This window comes from Danio aesculapii, chromosome 10 (genome assembly GCF_903798145.1).
Source record: "Danio aesculapii chromosome 10, fDanAes4.1, whole genome shotgun sequence".
Classification (NCBI taxonomy): Eukaryota; Metazoa; Chordata; class Actinopteri; order Cypriniformes; family Danionidae; genus Danio; species Danio aesculapii.
Window position 1 is genome coordinate 10,194,483 of NC_079444.1, and position 27,596 is coordinate 10,222,078.

Below are 27,596 nucleotides of genomic sequence, written 5' to 3' on the forward strand. Positions count from 1 at the left end.
AATTCCAAACCTGTATTTATTTCACTGGAAAACAAAAGCAAAACAAAATTCAGTGTACTTTTAAAAAAGCTATCAATCTTTGGGACTCTGCTATGAAGGTTTGAAATGACATAAGAGTCACTAATATTTGAGAGAACCACAGCATGACATTGTGGTAGTTAAAATCTAAATGATAATGCGATACACAAAGTGAGTATTAAGTTAGCTCATGCACCAATTGGGCCGCAGACTTGTCCTAGTGTTTGAGCAGTTTGACGATGGGAAGTATTAGGAGAGTATTAAGTGAGTGCAAAGTTACTGCTTGTACAGAGCTGGCGGCAGGTTTGTTTTGGCGTTTGGCCAGGGTGAGGAAGAGAAGTGTTAAGCGAGTATTAGGTTACCTCTTGTACAGAGCGGGCAGCAGGTTTGTCCTGGTGGTTAGCCAGAATGAGGAAGGGAAGCGTGCAGAGTTGCGGATGCTGCAAGGCCGAGTGGAGCTCTGTACGCGCCACCTCCAGATCCTCCTCCGACGAAGCGCTGTCCAAAACAAACACCACCCCCTGAGAGCCCTGGTAGTACCGGCTCCAGTACTTCTTAATTGAGTCTGCTCCTGCAACACAAAACACATAAATTCACACCGTCACGATCGCAGCGAGGAAGTCATAACATTTAATACACACATTAACCCCTTCACCGAAAAAAAGGTGGTTTTCCTGCAGGACATAAATCAGATGGTGCCCATGGCGAAAACAACTACAAAAAAAAAAGGACAAGGAGAGGTTCAAGAAAACGTTTGGCAACTACGTGAGAAGCGTGTTTCGACACAGTATCAGTTCGAACATTGCTGGAATGCATTTGGTGAGGACCCCGACCTCCTTTCAAAAATCATTGCGGATATTGCATTATGTATTTTTATGACTTCAAGAGCGCATGCCAACTTGCACTCCCGCTCAGGGAGGCCTGTGGGAAAAGCCGTGTCCAAATGAAGAGCGTTCAACGCAACTGCGTTTCTTTAAAGTCGACCCTGAGAGCATATTAAAATGGTTTCTTCTGATGGCCAGTCTACAGCACAGTTCAAATGGGCCCACTTTTACAGTGAACATATGGTTTCTCTTGTGCACAGCAATTTGGGGGTACAAAAATGTGGCCACCAAGACACACAAGCGCAGCATGGCTTTGGTTAAAGTGAGTCACTGCGGGGCCTGTACCCTAACCGTGAAAAAACAGAGCCCGGTTTGTCTATACCTCATGCGCCTGTGAGTTTTCTGAATGGAATTCGCATATTTATTACCAGAGCGCTGCGTGTGCATCATCTCCTGTGATGACAAGCCCAGAAAAAGTAGCTCTGATTGCATCTCAAAGCGTGAAATATTAAAATCAATGCTATTTGAAAAGGTGGCATCTTAAATCAATGCCAGACAGTAATCGACAGCTTTATTCGAAGCTCTTGAAGTTCAGCCAAGACGTATAAGCTGTTTGCCTGACACTAAGCAGCTGTGCGATCCCCTCGCTAAACACACTGGACGTGAGTTTAATGGTTCCACTTCCAAACTTCTGAGCCTTTGTCACACCACAAATTGAGCTCTTAGTCATGCCTCGCCAAATTATCGACGCTGAAACTTGTTCTAGAGGTCTCGGTTCAGGCTCCACCTATCAGATTGAGTTTCAGAGCTCGACGATATCATCGCTGTGTCTGAATGTACAATGTAATGCTTCCAGTTCTCATTAGGTATTATCCACTGCGGTATTCAGCAACAGCTTTCCAACCGCTGACATGCGAGCCTGACAGCAACAGCAAACACACTTTGCGATAGCCGGCCAAAGAAATAATAATGTTTTCCGCAGATGTTTAGACAATTTGTGACTCACAATAAATATTTAGGATCCTCACAGACAGGCCATGTCCGAGGCTGACTCATCTAATTAACCAGCGTTTGATCTGTTGTTGCCATTTGAGCAAGCATTATTAAATATTAATGCACAATGGTTTAGCTTGATATTTCTTTCCTATATGGCCTGGCTTTTCCAAAACACAACAGTCATTAATGTGCGTCAACACTGTTATTAGCTCAAAGTCTCCATCTACTGGCTGTGAAAATACCAAAATCAAAACACTGGGAGGTCTGGGGGAGCTTTGAAAAGCAGCGGTGTACTTTCATTTCGACTGCGTAAACATGTGGATTAAGACCAAAACAATGTGACGGAACAAAACAGCATTTATCAGTAACGGGCCGGTGCATTACAATCTCATGTGATAATGCAAGTAAAGCACATTTTCGCAGAAATCATTACATCATGGCTGGGGTCCAGAGAAACAAAGAGAGAGAGTGTGCTAAGTGCTTTCAGATGGCCGAAGCGAGATGGTGAATGTGAGCATGTGGGGCTCCCTTCTCTTGGTGCGCCTGGCAGATCGCACAGAGTGTCATCGTGACACTGACGGGAAACGCACACAGACAGCGCGGCGCTTTGAACGTCTTCCTGAGATCACTCACGCAGACCCAAAACACGGGCCAGACGGGCAGACCAACCAATAACATACGAGAGGAAAAAAAGGTAAACCGTCTCAATGGCTGTGGCGGAAACGATGGGAGAGCCGGTGTGTCAAGCCGGCATACAACCTCCATCAATAAAGTGTGACATGAGCCTTTGCGTCAGGTTCAAGGTTAATGTCCCAGCCGTAACCCTACACTGATGTTTTGGGGGAAAAAGCGGTCGCGCTCCGCAGGCCCCTGACACCGAGCTGAACTCGTCTGAGGTCTGGAGGAAAGGTTTCCAAAGTGCTTAAAAGGAAAATAGGGCATAATTAAACCGGTTTTCAAGGTGATTTCAGAGGTTCATCAATTTTAAGACAACTTTCCAATGTGGGCTGTTTCTCACCTAAAACCGAGTCCTAGTCTTAAGGTCTGTTCACACCAAGCACGAAAACTTTAAAGATAAGGATAATGATAAGGTTTTAAAAATGGTTTTGAATATAAAACAACAAGAGTTAATAAATGCTAAAATGCTGACAGCCAGCCAGCTAAAATCCACAGAAAAATCTTTTAAAAAGCTTGTGGAATTTAAAGCTACACACAACATTTTGGAATCTAGAAAACAATTTGTTATATATCATAGGAAAGAATGATAAAAAAAACACACAGCAGTTATACAAGCCAGGCTATCAAATCGAAGTATAATAGCCTGTTTCCACTTAGTGGTACTTTACTGTACCACTTTTTCGGGAAAACACGAGAAAGGGTGCGAAGAGGCGGAGCTAGACACGCAGCTGAACGCTATTGGTTTACAGATATACGTTACTCTCTCACGCAACAAGCCAGAATGAAAACAAAGGCACCGCCATGTTTTAAATACACAGCTGAGAGATTACAGTGGAATTATATATACATATAATAACGAGCCATGGTCGACCCGGGCTCAAACAAACCTTGTCGTCGTCTTAATGAACAGCCACAAAGCCAAGAAGAAGAGCAGAGTCTACCCTGTGCCCCGTAGTTTTTTTAAGAGCCAGTCTGAAGCGCGAGCAATTTCGCTTTCTTGCTTGCGCTCGCCGCGCGTCTATATTTGAAATAACAAACTTCTTGAGCTCATGATAATAACCGTGCTTTTGATGTGCTTTTGAAACCCGATCCTGTCAGAAACTGACAAAGGAGAAGCCGGAAAAAAAATTTGCACATTTTTTCAGCAAACGTGAACAAACTGCCATCTTTAACTATTATCATCACCTTTTGGACTATTATGAACTTGGAATGATGGAATTATTCTCCAACAAGAGGTTACATGGTAGACACAGATGAGAGGTCTGCTCTGACTGTAGGCTATATTTCATGCTGTTTTTGAACCTAAATAAGGACTAAATGTATACTGTGTGTAGTTTTCTGTAGTTGGTAACATATCGGAGACTGTAATGGGGCTGTATGTGTTCATATACAGTATGTTGCATTTATTTATTTATAATTACAGACGTAACAGTAGGTTATTTTGCTGCCTTTTATTTTTGTCTGATCTGCAGTTATAATAACTCATGTTCATACAAAAGTTAGTAATAAACATTTATACACAATTTTTATGTGTTTAAAGCATCTGTTTTGTGAGAAGTGCTTCTCATATGATAAGTGAATGACCTGTACAGCTTTACTGTTCTCGAGCGAAAATGACGTTGACTGAAACATTGTCGTACACCACGCCCACCAAAAGATTACCATTGGTACCCTTTTAGCAGTGGAAACGCAAGCCTGATAAAGGTGACCCGTACCGTACTGTACCAGTCAGTGGAAACGAGCCATAAAATTAAAAGTACTTGTATTTGTATTGCCTGCTTGAAAAATATGAGTGAAAATTTGCTTTTTATTCCAATACACCGACTGCATTCGCTAAATTCGTTTGATTAGATTAATATTATTTGATTAGATATATTACAAGAGCTGGATTCAATGGTCAGATGTGCTAGTAGCACACTGAGGACATCTGCTGGTTACAATGGCATAATGGCAAATAAAAAGCATAAACTAAAATCAAAAATTTTTATATTGTGCATCAGTGTGGACACAAATATATTTAGTGTTATATTCATAGCTATCGTGCTTGGTGTTAACAAATATCCTTTATGATGCATGAAGTGAAACTTAAATGAAAAACTTTTTTTATCTGCAAAAGCCTATAGACAGATTTTTAGGTAAAAGCCCTTTTTTTGCTGGAAAAATTAAAAGGATATGATGTTTACAAGCGCTTTTTATACATTCAGCTAAATTCAATGTGAAAGTTGTTTGGATGTTTGAGAGTTTATCTTTTGTGTTTAAGTTTTTCTAACTTCTTTTTATTTCTAGACAAACAGCAAAAAAAGAGGGTCAGACTTTATCTTGATGGTCCATTTGTTGAATTTAAGTTACATTGCATCTACATGCTAACTAATTCTCATTAGATTATAAGCAGACTGTTATTTTGGGTTGGGGTTAGGGTTAGTGTAAATTTACATGTACATTGCAAAGTTTTCTTTTTCTCCTGTTGAAGGAGCAGTATCAACAGATATTAAGCAGACAGTCTACTAATACTCAAATGGACCATCAAAATAAAGTGTTACCAAAAAGATACTTCAATAAGAACAGTACATCAGGCTCTGCATCACATTCAGTCACTTGAATGCTACTTGTGTACAAAGTATGCTGTTGTCCGGTGCCACTAGTGTTTCTGAATTCTTTATAAAGCATGCGATTGCAAATGCTATACATCTTTACCTTACAGCCTCCCTCTCATCGGTCAAATTCAGTATGGTTGTGCATTTGCAACTGGATCTGCAGGTGTTCATGATCACTATACTGCACATGCAGACTTTGACTCAAAATATAAAGTATGAGGCAAGGACATTTTGAGTGCATTATTTTTAGGTGGAATCTAGTTTTTACTATGAAATACAATTAAGTTTTTTATTCCACAAAAAACAATTAGGAGACCACTTAACAACGGTTGTCAGTATATCTTTTTTGCATAAAAAGGTGCCATGATCTCACATGTTTTTACTCATTTTAAGACACCCATACCAATGTTTTAACTTTAAAGGGGTTAATAAATCAATACACAGCAAAAAAATGCTTTTCTTACTTAGATTTTTTGTCTTGTTTCTAGTCTTAATATCTAAATATTCATGTTATTAATATCTAATATTATCAATATCTAAATAATCAAGAAGCGTTTTTTAGACAAGCAAAACTTATTGTCTTGGTTTAAGAAATAATGTGCCAATATTAAGTGAGTTTTTCCTTAAAACAAGCAAAATAATCTTATTTTAAGTAAAAAAAAAAGATTATTTTGCTTACCCCATTGGCAGATTATTTTGCTTGTTTTAAGGAAAAACTCACTTAATATTGGCACATTATTTCTCAAAATAACACAATATTTTTTACTTGTCTAGAAAATGCTTCTTGATTTAAAGATTTGCAGATGTTTGGACTAGAAACAAGACAAAACCTCTAGGTAAGAAAATAATTTTTTTGCAGTGTGTTTGGTGGGATATACCTGATTTTCATCAACAACTAATGAAAACATTAATTATTCTGACTAATTGTATTTTTATTTTTATTTTAAGGCCTCTACATGGCAGTATTTTTATATGAAATTCAAAAGAAATGCTTTCACATCTTTATAAAATAAAACAAATGTTAACACTGAACTAATATTTACATTTTCGATAAACTATCCATTATAAAAAAGTGGCATATACTTTTCTTTAACTTCATGTTTCAATACACATGGCAAAGGTGGAAACAGCCCCCTATGAGAACCTCATCTCCAGGAGTTATGAATCCAGCATTTTCGGTTTCTCCTTACCCACCTATGCCTCCCTTCCCCTAGGATTCCCAGCATCCCCAACACCCTCTTGTTCTCGTCATCACTCACTCATTTTAAAGACATATTCAAAGCTGCAGCCCATCACTCATACGAAAAGGGGAAACGAGGGCCAACATGGTTCTGGGTTCATTGAGCGAGTGACATCTGAAACATTTCCTTTGCGTGCCGCATCCAAGCACTGGTGTTTCCTGGGGTTTCAATTTACCTTGAAGAAAAAACTATTAGTCATCAAAGAAATGAGCTTGTATCCTTTCTGGTGGGGTCCTCGTGTAACATCTGTGTCAAATAACATTTATCTTCTTCGTGCTGTGTCAGATGATGCATTGCCACAGTTTGCTTTTTAAAAGATCACATGTGAAACAATGGTTTGAAATGCAGCTACAGATGTGTTCGCAGATATTCGATAATGGGTCAATGACATAATGCTCAACTTTTTTGGCTGGATCTATTCATTTATTCATTCGTACAGTAACTTGAATGCACTTCTTGCATTACAAAAGTCTGGTATCAGATGGACTTTTACTCCATAAACACATATTAATTTGATCGAAAGTGACAGCAAAAACATTAATAATTCATAATAATAATAATAAATTTATATAGCGCTTTTCTGGACACTCAAAGCACTTTGCACATTATTAGGGGGGAACTCCTTATCTACCACCAGTGTGCAGCATCCACCTGGATGATACGACGGCAGCCATATTGCGCCAAACCGCACACCACACACCAGCTGATTGGTAGAGAGGAGACAGAGTGATGAAGCATCTGATATAGGGATGGTTAGGAGGCCCGTTAGGATGGTTCCATGATGGACAGAGGCCCGTGGGCAAATTTGGCCAGGATACCGGGGTTAAACCCCTACTCTTTTTCGAAGGACATCCCGGTATTTTTAATGACCACAGAGAGTGCGGACCTTGGTTAAAATCTCATCCAAAAGACGGCACTCACTGAGCAGTATATAGTCCCCATTAATATACTGGGGCGTTGGGACCCACATCAAACACAGGTTGTACGCCCCCTGCTGGTCTCACTAACACTACGTCTGGCAACAACCTAGCTTTTCCATGTGGTCTCCCATTCAGGTACTGACCAGACGCAGCCTGAGTTGCAGAAAGCTAGCTGCCGGATAGCTAACATGTGCAATATTACTAAAGACTTGAACTTCAAAAAAAATGCCGGTTTATTTGTATCTGAAAAACCTGCATAGTTTCCAAAGAACATTAAGATGCATTGTGAATAATTGTGATAATAATAGCAACAAATTCTAGAGCCCATAATATTAGAATGATTTTTGAATGACAAATACAGTTTCAATTTTAAAATTTATTGAAATAGAAAATATTTACATTGCAACAACATTACTGTTTTTAGAGAAAATTAATGAATCCTTGGTAAACATAAGATACTGACACTAGAGCTGCACAATATTGGAAAAATTTGACATTACGATATTTTTTCTCTCTGTGATATATATATATATATATATATATATATATATATATATATATATATATATATATATATATATATATATATATATATATATATATATTGCAATATATAAATAGTATAATACATTGCAATATAATTTAACCAGACTTAACTTTAGATTGATTGGGATGATTTTACATGGCAGTGAAATATAAATAAATATAATATATTTTTATGTCATTTATTATATACATATAATAAACATAATACATTTATTATATACATAAATAAACACAATGGAGCAAATATTTAAAAAAATAAACAGTAATTTATGGTTTTCTGGGGAGGGTCTAACAGTATTCGGTTACAGAAACTGAATAATCAAATGTAAATTAACAATACATAGCCTTCATCATAAAAATTGTTCAATAAAATTGATCTTTATGCTCTACTAAAATGCTTTGAACTCTCTTAAAATGCTTACATAGACTTAAAAACACATGTGGACAAGTAACTTTCACTCTATTATGCTTAAATTCTGCAGTCTCCACAATACTCATGTGTTTTGACCTGTCGTTCTTGGTCATCTATAATCCGCACTCAACATTGCATATCTTGCAATGTGACTATTGCGGAGGCACATAGCAATATCGATGCTCAAATGATATATTGTGCAGCCCTAACTGACAAGTATGAGATTTTTAAAATCATAACGAATCCATAATTTGAAATGGCAGTGTAGATGATAAAATATTTTAACAAAACTTTCGTCCAACTATAATTTTACATTAGCAAAAAAAATAATAATAATTAGTTCAGGTTGTAAACATATATGTTTTGTTATGTTACTCCCACCAATAATACATTTATATTATAAATTATATTTAAATATTTTTTTATTAAATATATTTTTAATAAAGTTATATAGTTATAGTCGTAAAATAGTTAAATATGTACTGATATTTTATAAAGAAAATGTTTTATTACTTTTACTTAAGAGTTATACTACATGACAAGTTTTTATTAAGGTTCAAATTCATTGTTTTCCATCTTCTTTACTGTGCACATTATTTTTGTCATTGACCCATTAATAATAATAAAAAAAAAATTAATAGTATTCTCATTAACAACAGAGAGCATTTACCTCCGAGTTCCTTGACATTTAAAATGGCATTCTGGAACGGGACAGCTTTAATGCTAAAACCTGTGAATAAAAGTTGAACAAGATTAGCAATCGCAGCTTTGAATATTTCACAAAAGGAAGTCATTAAAACACCTACATTGCTACACACAGACAGAGATTTAATCAAATACCCTTTACAAACAATCACAAGGCAAAATCTAAGGGGAAGGGGGGGGGGGGGGGGGGGGGGGTTTGGTTAGAGTGTTAGAGTGTTTGGCAAGGAAAAAGTGCAAAGATCTGTGTTTGTGTTTGCAGGACATGTCTGGTATTGCTCTATTATGGTGGGCTGACCTGTGGTAGGGATGATGTTGTCTGTTGCCTCACTGCAAAGTCTGGAGAGCAGGCTGGTCTTCCCAGAACCCGTCAGACCGATGCAAACTACGTCATATTCTGGTCTGGGCGGAGGAGGTCCTTTACAGCACAACGTCCTGAAACACTGAAAGACGTGACAAAGATGGAAAGGGGAAAAGGGGGGGAGAAAGGCCAGTTAGAAAGGTTATAACAATTTAGACTAAAAACTTTCCACTCGTGTTTGTGTTTACGCAATTTTTTCGCGATTCTCCAAGAGAAATGCTGTGGGTGTATGCGTGTGTCACTCTAGAAACAGAAACACATCTCAAAGCCATCTGACATCTGTTGACACCATCTGGTTGAGAAAAAGTTACTGCGAACGAAAAAAACAAGTCTACCGCACAGTGCCTCCATTGAAATCATATGGGCCGAAAGTCACCACAGTGTTCTGGGATATAAGCAAGCACCCCAATATATTTCCTCCAAAACAGCCCTGTTCTCTGTAAGCTGCTGTCAGAGCCCTTCGGTTGACGTCATGACATTGAGTGATAAAAGCAAATAAAAAATTGGCCAATAAATTTCAACAGAGCCGAATGGGACTAACCGCCAAAGCACACACGCATAAAGAAAGACAATAATACTGCTTAAACCAATCGCGTCGCTTCACAGATCAAATGCTTCCTACTTTACAGTCTACGCGAGGAAGATCAAAGCATGTTTGACATTGCTTCACTTTACATTAGAATGGTACGGGTAATACGGTTAGGCCCCTTCTGAGTAAAAACAAACCTAGCGACAGTGGGTGCAATATTCTGCATTAAATTTTTCTCATCCTGTCTGCCTTTTTTGAGTTACAAAGCACATTTCACATCTGAAGGTCTTTATTTGGTTGGCTGCGCGTAGCTGTGTCTTTACACAGGAACTCTTAAGCTCTGTTGCAAAACTTTCTACTGCCTACACAGCATCCTGACCCAAACGGACCCTAAAAAGCAGCTGATTTATGGCACTGTACAGAGGCCAGAATAACTTGTTATTAAAGGACTTTGACATTAGCGTGTTGCTATGCTAATAAAGTGAAACCCTACCAAGTGTATCGTAACATATAAAGTAAGACAATGCATTTAATTTAAGTGTTGACAATACTTTTTCATATGAAACATTTACAATCAAGACTGCACTTGGCTTTTTTTGCTGAGCTTGTCACAGCTTCTTTTGCAAGTTGCTAGTTCGTCTCTTGAGGCCAGAGGAGTGACAGCTTATACTAGTTGGCCTCTCTTAATGCTGACTTAAGGCTGATTTATACTTCTGAGCCAAGCACACGTGTATACTCCGGCGCAGCCTTCACGTGGTTGCATAGCCCTTGCCCCGGATGTCACCTCTCAAAAAACGTAACTACACGTCGCGACGATGCGTAGCGCAAGCTCTGTGATTGGCCGGCTTGGTAGCGCTGACGAGTGTGGGTGGGACTGAGAGCCGCGCAAACTCGTTGGAATGAGTGTTTACAAGTGTCGAGTCCCGTGAAGGAGCTCCAGAATAAAACTTTTGTTTTGTGTTTACCTTATGATTAAAGTTGTTGCACGTCCACCGGTTCCTGCATCAGAATGAGTGAGTTTGATCTACTTGTAAATTAAGGTAGCTTTCAGAAAAAACAAAACACCAGCGAAGAAACTCGACACAGAGGAATATAAAAACCTACTGCCAGCTAGCGTTTCGGAAGTGTTATGGCAGAGCAATACAAACAGCACGCAGAAGTATAAATGCATGGCTATGTGCAAGGCATGGGCCGTCACAGACACCTCGCCGTAGCTTACGCTGACCTCCGCGCACCTCTCAAAAAATATAACAACACATTGCAATGACGCCCAGCGCAAGCTCTGTGATTGGTTGGCTTGGTAGCGCTGACAACTGTGAGCGGCGCTGAGAGCTGCGAGCCCGATGGAGCGAGTGTATAGAGGAACTCATCACTCGATACAGAGGAACATAAAAACCTCACTGCCAGCTAGCATTTCGGAAATGCTATTGCAGAGCAACAGAAACAGCATGAAGAATTATAAATGCACGGCAATGCGCAAGGCAGACACCGTGGGTCACACAGATCACTCGACGCAGAAGTATAAACCAGGCTTTACACTCACCTCCCTAAATAAGAATCCCAATCAGGTCAAGCCACCTCTGTACCCCCACCGGTCCGGAGTTTGAACCAGCATCTCTGGCATGAGAGACAAGTATTGTAACAAGGATGTTACAGACCTCTAAAATCAATAGAACATTTTAAGAGGTTTACTCTCACTATCTGGCCTTTATTACAACCATCACCCCTAAACCTCACTCAAATCAGGGTAACAGCGCCAATTTAACCTCAAACTGTTGAAGTGAGACTCCAAAGACTGCTTCCAGCATAGAGACAGGTAAACTAAGGATAATCAAGACTGTTAACGTCAGTCGATAGCATGTCTCACTAAAATAGTCAACTACCCAAACGTCCATTCAATCCTGCTCACGACACCAGTATAACCTCTCCAGTTCTACTCACCTTGCTTCGAGCAGGATTGTAAACCAGCATCTCTGGCATAGGGAACAAGCGCATAAACAAGGATGACAAACTTTTACATGCACCTTGAGGTCAGAGAAGTGAAGTGTTCTCACACTGTTTGCATTAGCTGGTCTCCTTTACGCTCACACTTCCTAAAACTCAATGATATTCAGCTCCAGTTCTACTAAAACCCTTCCAAATGGGATTTCAACCAATGTCTCGGGACAGTGTCCAACAGCATGAAAGGCAAGTGTTCTAACAAAGATGGTAATGAAAGACCCCAGTCTCTAGTGTCAATCAAAAATACGAAGAGTTGGGTAAAAAAGTAACAATCTTACTCTTTAAAAATAAAATGCAAAGATAGCATGACAGACACTTTCACATTCCTTTCCTTTAAAAGTAACTAACAAGTTTAGTTTCTTTTTAAACAAGTGACTTAAGATTTTAATAGATTACATTTTCCCAACACTGCTAGCATCTCCCTTGAGCCTTTCATGTCAGTCACACGGGCACCTTTAGTAATGTTTCACCTTCTCTAAATCTCACTCACATCTGGTTCATGGCACCAATGTACCCCCTACAGTTCTACTCGTCTGGCTCTGACCATCTTTTGGCCCTGTGTCTTCAGCATGGGAGGCAAGTACTCTTAAAAAGAGCGCTGAACTCAGCAACCTCTACTGTCAATCACTAGTCCAACTCTAGAAGTCAGGTGAGGTGGTTGGTTGCACATTTCCTACTAACTGTCCTCCAGTACACTCAGACCCATCCAGGTCACGACACCAATCTCTTCAGAGGAGTGAGGTTTACTCACAAAAGGTTTTACTAGCTCACCCCTCAGATGTATTCACCTAGCTCTAAGTGAAAAAGTAGGTTTCAATTAACATCATAAGTGTTGAGTGCAAAAATTGATTGAAAAATTGTTGAGACATTTGGTGGTCCTCAACCACGGGCCGTGGATCAACAAGAAATCATTAATTATTTCCGTTTTATTTATTATTTGAGTCTGAACGATCTTTTATTTTGAAAAATGACTGTATTTTCGGTCTCTTGAGCACCTAAATTTAATCCACAAGCAGCAAAATGAGTAAGAAACAGATTTCTTTGTAAAGTTTCTTTGTGATAGGGGAAATCTCATGTGAAGGATCATCTCATGAACACTTGATGATAATAATTGCCAAACCAACATCACTACTTGCTATACACTTTTATACACATATACACTTATTTAACAACACACTTTACATGCCAATTTGCACATAACAGCTGCACATATAACGTTGTATATAGTAATAAACACGTACATACACTTGTCAATCTGTATATTTGCACTCACTACTTACTTCTATTTTTTTTTTAAATATATTTATTATCTGTTTTTTGTCCTGTCTCTGTAATCCTGTTGCACTGTAGAAGCTCTGTCACGAAAACAAATTCCTAGTATGTGTGAACATACCTGGCAATAAAGCTCTTTCTGATTCTGATTCTGAAAAAGCCCTAAAGGACCCACAAACTGCCAAGGAATGGATCCGCAACCCATTTGTCAACAAATCAGGTGAATCCACCATGTCTGTGCAAGAAGATCAACTGCTGGAGATCGCAAATGACGGTCGTTCGCATATCGCGTTTTTCGTTAATGCGAAGTTCATTATTTGCAATGGAGGCATGCGGCTTGCACACACAAGCAGCAATAAAAATCAGCTGAATGAATGAGGCGAGCACACCGCGAGTCACGTGACAAGAACTGACCATTCAGCTTAGCTTGTATGGAATATACAGATTTTTGTAGACTAATTATCTCAGACAAACACAGAACACTCAAACACTGCATTAGTTTGTAATTCTTTTCATAAATAAAACTTGTATCAGAGTGACAGCTTGTCATCCTCTGAGAAAATGGTTGATGGTTGCTTAGAAACCTACGGACCTACGACCCACCACCCGGTCCGTGGGAAATATTGTCAAGCGTTGATCTTTCCATGGTGATAAAAAGATTGTGGTTCTACCTTCTCTGTTCAGAGCAACTTGAACCAGCATCTTCATTGTGGGAGGCAAATGCACAAATATGGATTTTTAAGACCTTGAGCGACAGGGCAGTGAGCCCTTTTAACTGTTTTTTTTTTGTTACAAAATTTCAAGCACCCAGTACTAAAAGAGAAGATTCTTATTTTCAAAAAATTATTCTTCAACTATGTTCTGCGCAAAGTTTTCCTATTTCCTATTTTCATTCCTACGAACCAAACAAACAAGCTACAAGGTGTATCACATCATTAAAAACTTTAATTTGAAGCAAAAAACTGCAGCGGTACAAACTGGTACAAGACAGTGTATTGAACAGCTTTAAAGAGAGGAATAGGGTATATGCACCGCTAGTGTTTCTTTCCATACCGATAAACTTCCGGTGAATGGTTAATGTGACTTGTTTTAATTTTATTCGGTTCCTTTTACAGCATCGATGTTGTAATTAAAATACAATCAGTTAAAGAGACTTCAGTATTCATTTAGTTGTTCAAGCGTAAAACAAGATGAAAAGCACACGCACACGCTGTCAGGATTAGCATGCTAGCGCAGAATCTCCATTAAAAATACTAAATATTCATATTTTAAAGACATGGCATAAAGACCCACTTTATATCATATATCATATATCAATCAGGCAGTGAATATCCTTGATTTTTTAAGAAAACAGACCTTAAACGTACCAATTTTGTAACGGCATACAGTACACCAGAAGCGTTTGACCCAGGATACTGAAAAATTTAAAGTCCTACTGCTTACTTCTGCATATACCCCATAACTACCCATGCAACATTGCAAAGACTATCAAATTAACAATGGAGAAAGATGCACAAACAAATACTTAAACAGTTCGAAAGACAGAATTACTTGTTTAAATCATACTGAAAGCATAAAACAGCACTTTTGGTTTATTTTTGCTTGTTGTGATCCTCTAATTGATGGAGATTTCCTCACAGAATCATGAGTAATGTTGTTTCTCAAGAGGAATTCCACTGTTAAACCACTGATGGCTTCAACAAATGACTACATCATCAATTACGAAAAACGCGCTTTAAAGGTTTGGAAGCTATAGTAAAAATCTATTCTCCGAAAGAGAAAATGAATGGGATTTCACATTTTCAAATCTTCAACCATATGGTTGTACTTTACGAGGCTGACAATTCATCTAACTTGCCTTGTGAGAGAAATGAGGATGAAATCCATGTGCACTGCATTATGAATTGCTCTCTGACAGATTATAGAACACAACGTGTGAAATCAAGCAAACCAGATGCTACTGACAAAAAAACAACTTCATAGTAAAATTAGAGTGAAAAATCTCTTAATGAAAGAGGGAGACACCCCATTAGAACTTGGGATTCCTTCTTCACACATAGGGTGGAAATATCTGTGTTAATTGCATTTAAGTTGTCATGTGACAGTCAGTCAGGCTGAGCCCAGATACTTTAGAAGAGAGTCAACCTTGACCAATGCAGTGTGAAATCATGATAACGTATGCATTAGTTCATTCATTCATACTTCATAAAGCCTGAACATGTGACTGCGAGGAAAATGTGAGGGGGGTATGGTGCACTCACTCTAAATTAAACACAGACTGCGCGTGGTTGTATGGCTAGTAAATACTGTCCTCTAGTGGACACACAGCACATTACATAGACACAATGGACGATTTTCTTGATTCTCTGACCACGGGGCATGTCTATACTGATGTTCCTTCATAAAAATAGTTTATATCCCGATTAATGTTTTTTAAAGCAATCATATTTTATGTCATTATGGTAGCTTTTTCGTTGAATTAATATGTGAATTGAGTAGCAATAAGCAATGTTGGATGCATTCAGGTCAACTAAATTTTACTCTATATTACATTTTGTCACCTTAGAATTATAAGGTTTTATCTGACAGTTTTGTCAAAATTGAGTTATTGACATATTCTTATTAAATAACAACTTATTTACATTATGGGATGCTTTTTTATATAAGTTATTGACATTTTAAGACTTTTTATTTAAAAAACAAATGTAACACACATACTGTTTGCTGAAGCTCAATATCTCAAAATCATTAAGAACGCAGAGAACCTTATAATTCAAAAGGCACTATGAAATTTGAAGTGACCCTTTATACTTCTTTAATCCGTAATAACTCTATTGCGCTTGATGATAATCGCATGTTATTCCACAATGCATGTTTACTACACAATGTACTGTACAAACAGAGGCTGACATCACTCATCTTGTTTTTCACACCATCTCCACCAACCACCTGATTAAGTTTCACAATCCAATCAATTCCCAATGGGTAAAATCAAGTCTCGCCCTACATTGTTTTTTTCCAACGAATATCCTGCTATTCTCGGAAATAGTTCTCTGCTCATATAAACAAGGCCGAGAAAGCAGGGACAATAATATTGCTAGATTCTAACATGATCAGAAGGACTATTTAAAAAATAAAACAAAATAAAAATGAGATATAGCCTTTGCAAAACTGCACTGCTTCTGGCTAAATAAACTCTTATAAAATCCTTATTAAAGGAACAGTTCAATGAATATTACTCCATAATTTACTCCCCCTCAAGCCATCCTCAGTGTATTTGACTTTGTTTTGTCAGATGAATGAAGTTTTAAAGGAATTTTAAATTGTATCCTGGCTCTTCCATGATGTATGGTGTTGGACAGTAGCTGAAGCTTTCAAGCTTTCAAAAGCACATAAATCTATTGTAAAAATAACCCATAGCCCCTATGGTGGTAAATCAAGTCTCATGAAGCAGACTGATGTGTTTTTGTAACAGAAATACTTCTTATCATTCACTTATTACCTCTTTTCGCTGACTTCTGTCAGTGGCTGAATGCATGTTATGTGTGATTGACATATACAATAGGCTTGCCATGATATCTATTTTTTGTTGTACGATATATTGCACCAAAATATATTGCCATAAATGATATTATTGTCCTTTTAAGACGTTATATAATGTAAGAATGACAATAAAATAGCATCATAACGCATCATAATGCAAAAACACTCAAAGAACACATCATATTTTATTCTTCAGAATATTTCATTTAATTCGTGTCATTTTAACAATGTAAAAGTGAGGAATTGGAATCAGAATGTGAAAACGCATATCCTTAATAAATAATAATAAATGTTAACAAAAAAAGTGCAAGGTAAAAAAAGTAACCGAGGCTGTGATATCTGCTATCAGATCTATTTTCAGTTGTCAGATACCCACATGAAAATATACAACAGTAATTTATAATAAATACTATAGTGTTTTTTTAACCATACTGACCTATACACCTCCAACAGAGAGGTTATGCAATCAACTAAAATGTTGCTAGAATTGATTGAGGTCATGTCCATGTGTTGTGCGATAAGTCGCTATAATGATTATTGTGACAGGTCTAATATACAGCATAGAATGAATGAGGTGAGATGGATAGAAACATATAAAAGGTGTAGAAAAAGTAATATACAGTACTGCATTTGTTATACATTAATGCCAAGCCGACTTCACTAAACAAATTTGCAGGTAAGTGGTTCCCACGAGACTTAATGTGTCTTATTTATATTTTTTAAAACAGATGGCTTAGATAAGAAAGTCCCCCTTTTCTATTTTTAGAGAGACTATTGAGAAGATTCTTCACCAAAAATAACCATGTGAATGTGAGAATGTGAATTATGTTGGCAACATACCTGTCAACTCTAACGTTTTAACCGGGATTCTACCGTATTTTACAGTTCTATCCCCCTTTCACCCAGTAAATGTATTTTCCCGTATTTCTCCTGTATTTTCAGTCTTTCTCTGAAGAGTGGCAAATAAACATTGAAGACCCGAGCCTCCCTATACGCAACCCATACCGTCGAACCACCAGGGGCCGCCCCTTGCTCTTAAATGTGAGTCTGTTCTGTGCTTTCACTTTGTTTATGGTGGGATTCCCTTTCCTTTTCATTACAGGTGCCGTCTCCCCTTCATAGAGACACTGCTCGCTGCAGAGCCACTTGAGCTCCAGCGAGGGGCAGCTTGAGCCCTCGCTCCTCCTCCTATAAGCTGTTTTAATGCATACAAACACCCCACCCCTAACCCCAGTGACATCACTCGTGGAAGAAGTGCAGGGAAGGAGGAGCTGGAGCTCAAGCTCCCTCAGCTCTGCCCAAGTGGCTCTGCAGTAAACACCACTTACTTGGGGGCCTTCATATGCAATCCTCAAAACAGTCATACAGTGGTGCATGACCGTCAGCTGCTGCGGTCCATGGTGATAAATAGACGCTGGTTCCCAAACGGATTCTGTATACGCGATTTTAAGCAGAGTGAAAGTCTGGGTTTAGGGTGCGTGTTTGAACAGACATACACATAATTAATAATAATAATAATATCTAAAGATGTCGATCTTAGTAGGTTTTTTCAAACAACTAATTTCATCCTAAATGAGCATAAAAAGTTAGGAAAGCAATCGAAAGCTTTCATTATAATGTTAGATCTGTGCATTTTTAAAGTGACACCTGTTATTTAACAGGTCTTTTTTGATACCTGTAATACAGTAAAGAAATGGCTAATGAGATTTGATAGCTTAAATCTTAAAGTTAATATCCCTTATTATGGTGGCATATCCCTTATTTTTTATGGCATATCCCTTATTTTCACATCCCTATGTTGACAGGTATGGTTGGCAAACAGAAGGTTATCATAAAAATACCTGCAAGCTGTTATTTTTCAATGCAGGTACATTAGAATCTATATAAAAAGTCTAAAAGAATGGAAAGAAGCATCAGAAAAGTTTTTTCAATCTATAGTTCTATGGGCATCCTGAGTAGGTAGTGCTGTCGCCTCACAGCAAGAAGGTTGCTGGTTCGAGCCTCGGCTGGGTCAGTTGGCATTTCTGTGTATAGTTTGCATGTTCTCCCTGTATTCACATGGGTTTCCTCTGGGTGCTCCGGTTTCCCCCACAAGTCCAAAGACATGCGGTACAGGTGAATTGGGTAAGCTAGTAAAATTGTCCGTAGTGTATGAGTGTGAATGAGAGTGTATGGGTGTTTCCCAGTGATGGGTTGCAGCTGTAAGGGCATCCGCTGCATAAATGTGCTGGATAAATCGGTGATTCATTCTGCTGTGGTGACCCCAGATTAATGAAGGGACTAAGCCGAAAAGAAAATGAATTAATGTATGAATATTAAAAGTGAGGAAATATTTTTTGTCCATTTTTGGCACATCATTAGGTATATATACTGCCATTCAGCTTAACAGATAACAAAATGAGACGGACTTATTCTGATCTGTGCTTATACATGTTATAGATATGCAAGAAAATGGGAACATTCATTTATTCTCTCTTCAATCTGGGCTCGCCACAGAGGAATGAACCGCCAACTTATCTAGCTTATGTTTTACGCAGCGAATGCCCTTCCAGCTGCAACCCATCACTGGGAAACTTGGACTTGTGGGGGAAACCAGAGCACCCAAAGGAAACCAACATGGGGAGAACTTGCAAACTCCCCATAAAAATGCCACCTGACCCAGCCGAGGCTCGAACCAGCGACCTTCTTGCTGTGAGGCGAGAGCGTTACCCATTGTGCCACCATGCAGCTCCAATATGGGAACATGCTAAACATAAATTATTTGAATTTCCTACAAAACTCTTGTTGAAGAATGAGTTACTTTTAAAAGCAATGTTACAACCATAAGCCTTATCTTACTACTAAAATATGAATGAAAAAAGAACATAGCACACTTTCACATCACGTTCCATAAAAAGTTACACATTTAGTTTTTTAAGTGACTGAAGAATATATTATATTACTTTTTGAAGTAACTTTACCCAACACTGAACATTAAACATTTAAAGTGATAAATAATTATTGATAAAATAATTCATTAAAATAATTAAATAAATGATTATTTTAAGGCTGCACTCTGATCCTTTTATTTGTAATCAGATGATTCTTGCTGACACTATTTTTAGGCACATAAACTAAATTACATTAAAGTGTGAGTCTTCTCTAAGCCATCAAAAAAATATATTTTTTACTCTGAAAAATTCAATGAAACGGGACACTTTTAATGTTCTGGAAAAAAATAAAGCAGAATGTTTTTTTTTTCAATTTGCATCCTATTCATATCATTTTAAAGGTTGTTAAAGCCATGGTTTTAGGTGAACAATTTCTTTCAACACTACTCATTAATTATATCACCGTAATACAACTACTGTCTCAACATATTTCAGATAGAGAGGGTATTAAGAAAATAAAATACTTAAAACCTGATGTGCTTTTTGGAAACGGAAGCTCCTTAATGTAAATACAAGCAATTCAACATCCACAAGATGGCAGCACAAACAATTCCTGTCTAGTTCAAATGGGTGTTTTGTCAATCTTCTGACTAAGCACATCAAATAATTAACAAATAGCATTAAAAGCAACTAATAAGCAAATGTTTACATTAAAAATAATCTCTGTAAATGCAGAATATCCCTATCATTCAGACCAGCATATTAAGAATATGTTCTGATGTAAAACAGGTTCAACCTGTAACTGATCTAGGTTTCAGATAGCAAGTAGGTTATACATTGGTAATTCTTCATCTCCTATACTGTATAAGCAAAAAGTTGATCCAATTCATTTTGTCAGCATGAGGATAATAACTCCTTTAATTAGTTTAGATTCTCATTAATATCAGCTTATAGATTTCATTAATATTAAGCTCACAGGGTTCAATGACAAATTAAGTCAAAGTATGATGTACGAAATGATATGCAAACTTTTCAAATATTTGTTAAGTAAAGTAAAGTAAGCAAAGTTACAAATTGAAATGGCACTTTGATTAAAGTTTATGAGGAAAAAATCCCTCACAGACAAAAAAAAATGCAAATCATTGAAATATCACTGACAATAAATCATAAGTACTTGCAACAATAATTACAAAAAAAGATATTTCTATTTTATGCCAACTTTAAAAACACCCAGAATGGGGTCGCTCATTGTATGGATCACATTTTTGAAGAATTGGTTATTTACAAACGAATATATTTGCACCCCCTTTGCTGAGTTAATCATGCACAGAGCAAATTACACAACTACAACAATGGCCTAATCTTATACTGTTAGTACAAGTGACTGTCCTGATACATTCCTGATAATTCCCATCGTATAACAGCAGTGCAAAGGGCCAAATCTGACTGGACGCTAAGTCACAATAAACCAGGGTGGTTTCATATGCTCCACAAACCTGCATAGGCATCTTCAACTAGGGGACATGGCCACCTATGCAACTGACACTCATTTGCCTCCACATTATGATTGGGTTTCCAGGTAAATACAGGCCGGGCACATTGCCAGCTGGAAAGGGCCAACAACAGGAAACAGGAAGGGCCAGAACTATGATGGATGCCACAATCTGAGGACTGGGAGGAAGAGGTTGACCCATGCTTGAAATGCACCAGAGACATGCTGGCGCACAATAAAAGCAAACGGCACCTGTTTGTTCAACGATAAAGTTATGGGAATGTGGAAAAATTGCATCACTGATACGAGGGTTCAAAGACACAAGTTTCATTGATGACTAGCTTAGAAATTGTTCATTTGTTAATATCAATATATAGGGGCGCCGCTGGCCGCCATGGGTGGGGGATTGGCGCGGGCCCTTGATAATGTCTCTGGGGCCCCCCAAAAATGTATGGGCCCTTAGAATCTTCCTAACTCCCCCCCCCCTAGCAGGTCAATATATAATATGTTAAAATATTATATATAAAAAAAACAGCAACTTAAACCAGAACAATTTTTTCCAGCCAATGCTGTTAAAATAAAATTTCAGGTTAATATCAATAACGTAAAGTTACACAGCCATTAACAACAGAACACTGTGAGCAGCGGGGAAGCACAGTGGTGCAGTGGATAGCACAATCGCCTCACGGCAAGAAAGTGATTGGTTCGAACCCCGGCTGGGTCGGTTGGCATTTCTGTGTGGAGTTTGCATGTTCTCCCCGTGTTTGTGTGGGTTTACTCCGGGTGCTCCGGTTTTCCCCACAAGTCCCACAAGTCACAAGTTTAGAATAAGCTAAATTGGCAGTAGTGTGTGCAAGAGAGTGTGGGTGTTTCCCATTGCTGGGTTGCGGCTGGAAGGGCATCCGCTGCATAAAACATGCTGAATAAGTTTGAGGTTCATTCTGCTGTGGCGACCCCAGATTAATAAAGGGACTAAGCTGAAAAAAAAATGAATGAATGAATGAATGAATAAGAGCAGCAATATTAATGGTTTTCTATTTTACTATATTTTCAAAAGTTATTTACTGGGTTATACATCGCTGATCATCACCTCAAGGTTGCTTTGGAAAAAAGCATCTGCTAAATGACTAAATTTAATTGTAAATGTATTCGTTTGACAGCTGAATTGTTAGCAATAATATTCCAGTTGTAAATACATGAACATTCAGCAATCACCATATGTTAGAAACATGTATCATTATTATTATTATTAATAATATTATTATTATCAAAGTTTAAAAAGCTGTGCTGGTTACTATTTCCATGTAATCCGCATATGTTTCAGGAGCCTTTTAAAATGTTTTCCACAGAAGGTACACCGCAGCTTGGAAAAGTCAAGGTTTTAAAACCGCCAAGATTTTCTGCTCTACCGTTCCTAAGGTATGTGTCAGATTTTTTTATTCATGTTTTTTTAGGACAACAGTATCTCCAGCATGGCAGACAGAGCATTTTAAATTGTAAAGAAATCTGTGTTTCTGAAACAAATGAACACAGCAGAAGTCTATGGTTAATTTAGCCTGACATGTTTACGCTAAAAAATATAAATGTTTCTCAAAATAAAATATATTGTGTTCAAAGGGGAAAAAAGTTTTTTGTTTTTTACTAAAACATTTAAAAAGAGCTTATTTCAGAGCAGTAATCACAAAACTGTGAAACCATAATATTTTTATCCAAGATTATCATACCATCAAAATCTTATACCGGCGCATGCCTACTGTCCAACTGGTGGCACTAAATGCACCCCAACACAGACTCGGAAGTTACGCCAAATATGTTTAAGGTTAAGATATCAGTATTTTTTTTCTACAAAAAAACATTGATTTGCTACCTGAGACCTACAGAGCACAATTTCCATCTCATGAGAATAAGCACTTCCTACGAAACAAGCATGATATATCAACAATATGCTTAAATGGGGGAAGTACTGTAGCTCTTTTTCCTCCACAGCAAATGGGCTGACCTCAAGAAACCCAATAGATACTTGTCATGTTATCATCTGTCTGAAGCTGGATAGTATACTCAATGTTTGGGACCAATTGTGTCAGACAACTCTAAAGTAAATATACAAAATAATTCTGATCATGTACATTCTGTCAGAGACATTAAGATTATTGAAACAACATTTGAGATTGTGTACAATTGATAAGGGTGTGCTGGTGAGTTCTATAACACTGTTTTTTTTTTGTAAAAATCACATATACATTAGCTATGTTTCTATCCAAAAACGCGAATCAACGTAATGCGCAAAACTGAAATATTGCATAAAAGACGTGCGGATAAAGCAGCGTTTCCATCCATCGAGTCAAAGAGAACAAAACCGTCACTTCCTAATTAACTGCAACCAAATATTAACAGTAAAAACAGAATTTGCTGCAGTATGAGAATCTTTTCTTCATTTAATAAATGACTTGCGCCTCAGAAGGCAATCCTGACATGCAGTGAATGCCCGGTGGCATTTGAAGGCATGACGCAGAGCACAGACGCTCTTGATTCTGGAGGTAATTAATAATATAATAACAACAGTACTGAAATGGTTACAGTGTTTTAGAATGACCAAAACAACAGTTCAGATGTTTTACAGTGTGCTCAGCCTGCTGGTTTGTCCATTCACACACATTTTTCTCATCACATGATCTCTTGTTTTATCAATCACATGACCTTTTTTATCGTGCATACTGGAATTTGTTCGGTAAAAGTGTTTCCATCGTAGTTTATGCGCATCTTTTCATATTGAATAAAAGGTTTATACTGATTCCATACACAAACTACATAAGTTACATATTTTTGGTGATCCAGATATTTTATTCAGTTTCTATGACTTGCTAAGGTCCAATCCCAATTCTACCCCTTAGCCCTTACCTTTACCCCTACCCCACGTTTTGCCCTTCCCCGTGATGGGGAAGGAGTGTCCCAATTCTCTTTAGCTCGAAGGCGTCAGGCTAAGGGGAAGTGCTAGATACCCCTTCAAACAGAGATTTTTCAGGACCACTTGAAACCAAGGGGTAAGAAAATATCCAGGATACACCAGCCACAACGGAAGGATCGCTGTACCCAGAAGGAGATCCACAAATTAGTATTTTTTGTCATTATTACAAATTTTTACTACAAAAAAGCACATGATTTAATTTATTCATAACCGCGTTCGTGTTTTACCGTCATGCTTTTAAAAAAAAAGCTAAAATAAAAACTGCTAAATTTCGCAATCTATAATCCATAATCATAACTCCTGTAGAGCAGTCCCAAAACATTCTGACACTTGATGAGACTCGAATACCCTGTCAGAAAAGTCTAGTGGCTGGGAATGACCTTTTCACAGTGTTTGGCATAATGTTAATGTTGTTTTCATGTGTTTACATAGATTAATATGGCCACGGTGTAAACACACAGTACAGTTACGATCTTATTGCCACATTATATTGTTATGAGAACATAATATATGCCTTCAGTGATTTCCTGAAGAGAAATACCAAAAAATAACACAACTGGAATAACTACAGCAGTCGCAATTGTCTGATCTCATATGAAGCAAGAGATCACGATGATATCTGATGATGTGTGCAGGTGCTGTGGTGGTGTCCCAATTCCTAAGGGTAAATTTTAAAGCTCTTCCCCTTCACACTATGTTTTAAGGGCCGAGGGGAAGGTGTAGGGGTACAAAAATAGAATTGGGATTGGGCCTAAGTCTCATATCTAGACAGACACACTGACTGATAGACAGACCGTTAGATAAATAGACAGACAGGCTGATAAATCGAGAAACCACTTTAATTATGGATTGCAGTAAAGATGTGAAAAGACAACCAAGCAAATTTGCCTACCCCAGCATTAAGCAAAGATTAAAAGCCAAGGCTCAAAAGTAAACTGAGAGCTTTCACTCGGCTACTAGTGCTGATTCACTGAGGTGAGACACTGAATATCTCCCATATCACTGTAGCGGAGTTCAGAGTCAACAGAGCACAGGGGGATTTGCACAGCATTAAAACTATAGCGGGATAAAAGAAAGGGGCTCAACAATGCCCAGTTAAGCTGGAGCTCCCCCCGCTGCCCCTTAACTGATGGTGCTAGGCTATAAATCTAACCCCTTAGCAATGAAACATGTTGAATAACAAGCCATAATCTCCAAACATCAGATAGAACTCTTCAGATAACAATTCTATTCTCAGCCTTTAAGAACACATCATCCACAAGGTCAACCCATGCCCTAAATAACCAGTGAATGGAGATTCTTTTTGACTGGCCTATGGGCGATGGCTTGAGTTATGGCCCAGGATCTATAACGGCCGGGGGAAGTCTATAAAACCAGTGCAGTGAGAGCTCATTCAGGAAGTTTCTTTTTGTTTTCCAATTCTGAGCTGATTTACACCCAGTTCCCACCTTTGATGGGTTGTATTTGGAGCGGTATCCTGTTTGGGCTGATGAGGCTTCCAATTCCCAGCCGCTCCTGGGTCCCACTAGCCATACTGGACTGTGGGATATTCCCCCGCTCCAGAGGAACTCTGCGACCTGACTGCCACATCCTGGCTTATCAAAGCACGGAAGTGAAGCATGCAGAATACATGGTTAGAGTCTCCATTCCAACACCAGCCAGACTCCAATGTGGGCCGCCGTCTGCCAGAGAAGTCATCCACCCTCTTACTGTACCATGGAAGTGCACTGGCTAACAATGTGAGTGAAACTGGTTTTGAAATTACAGCTGTGCTGGTGGCATTTTAGAAAACTGACAGGTTAACTAAATAATTCAAGTCCAGACAAAGACCATGCGCTTCTTGAGACTTGTCTTGTCAACTCAAGATCATATAGTTCTTGAAGTTCATGTCATTCTTGAATCGAAGATCATATTTTTATCTGGTGTGTCAGAAATTATATACTTCCCTAATATGCACACAGTACACCACAAGTTCTCTTTCGAAAATGGATAAATATTATATACATACAGTGCATCCGGAAAGTATTCATATCGCTTCACTTTTTCCATATTTTCACATACAGCCTTATTTCAAAATGGATTAAATTAGTTTCCTTTCTCAAAACTTCTACACACTATACCCCATAATGACAATAAGGAAAAAAAACTTTTTTAAATTGTTGCAAATTTATAAAAAATAAAACATGAAAAATGTACTACATATTCATAAGTATTCACAGCCTTTGCTCAATACTTTGTTGATGCATCTTTGGCAGCAATTACAACCTCAAGTCTTTGTGAATTTGAGGTCACAAGCTTAGCACACCTGTCTTTGGGAGTTTTTGCCCATTTCTCTTTGCAGTACTTCTCAAGCTCGATCAGGTTGAACCGCCATTTTCACATCTCTCCAGAGATGTCCAATAGGGTTTAGGCCTGGGCTCTGGCTGGGCCACTCAAGGACATTTCCAGAGTTGTTGTAAAGCCACTCCATTGATATTTTGGCAGTGTGCTTTGTGTCATTGTCCTGCTGGAAGATGAACTGTCACCCCAGTCTGAGGTCAAGAGCACTCTAAAGCAGGTTTTCATTCAGGATGTCTCTGTACATTGCTGCATTCATCTTTCCCTCTAACCTGACTAGTCTTCCAGTTCCTGCTGCTGAAAAACATCCCCACAGCATGATGCTGCCACCACCATGCTTCACTGTAGGGATGGTATTAGCCTGGTCTGGCATTCACTCCAAAGAGTTCAATTTTTTCAAATTTTTCCATTTGTTTCAGATGCCTTTTGCCAAATTCCAGGCGGGCTGCTATTTGCCCTAAGGAGTGGCTTCCATCTGGCCACTCTACCACACAGGCCTGATTGGTGGATTGCTGCACAGATGGTTGTCCTTCTGTAAGGTTCTCCTCTCTCCGCAGAAAAATGCTGCAGCTCAGACAGAGTGACCATCGGGTTATTGATCAACTCCCTGACTAAGGCCCTTCACTCTCGATCACCCAGCTTAGATGGCCAGCCAGCTCTAAGAAGAGTCCTGGTGGTTCCAAACATCTTCCACTTACAGATGATGGAGGCCACTGTGCTCATTGGAACTTTCAGAGCAGCAGAAATTTTTCTGTAACCTTCCCCAGCCTTGTGCCTCAAGACAATCCTGTCTCGGAGGTCTACAGACAATTCCTTTGTCTTCATGCTTGGTTTGTGTTTTGACATGCACTGCCAACCCTGGGACATTATATAGACAGGTGTATGCCTTTTCAAATCATGTCCAATAAACTGAATTTACCACCAGTGAACTCCAATTAAGCTGCTGAAACATCTCAAGAATGATCACTGGAAACAGAATGTACCTGAGCTCAATTTAGAGCTTCACGGTAAAGGCTGTGAATACTTATGTACATGTGATTTTTCAGGGTTTTATTCTTAATAAAATTTGCAACAATTTACAAAAATCTTTCTTCACATTGTCATTATGGGGGATTGTGTGTGGAATTTTGAGGAAATAAATTAATTTAATCCATTTTGGAATAAAGCTGTAACATAAAAAAAAATGTGGAAAAAGTGAAGCGCTATGAATAATTTCCGGATGCACTGTAAATTCAATAAATCAAGCACGTTCCATGATGCAATAGTCATGTTACTTTATTTTACTGGTTTCTACA

At 38.3% G+C, this 27,596-nt stretch overlaps 1 protein-coding gene across 2 annotated transcripts in view; it reads right to left on the bottom strand.

Moving 5' to 3' along the window:
- The window catches only part of arl15b (ADP-ribosylation factor-like 15b), a 73,065-nt gene that overhangs the window by 28,138 nt on the left and 17,331 nt on the right, over positions 1 to 27,596 (bottom strand). For both annotated transcript variants that reach the window (XM_056466355.1, XM_056466356.1), the window contains exons 2-4: positions 9,230 to 9,374; positions 8,900 to 8,959; positions 381 to 589 (exon numbers count right to left, since the gene is read on the bottom strand). In XM_056466355.1, the coding sequence (XP_056322330.1) occupies positions 381 to 589; positions 8,900 to 8,959; positions 9,230 to 9,374 (414 nt within the window). The remainder of the gene's footprint in view (positions 1 to 380; positions 590 to 8,899; positions 8,960 to 9,229; positions 9,375 to 27,596) is intronic.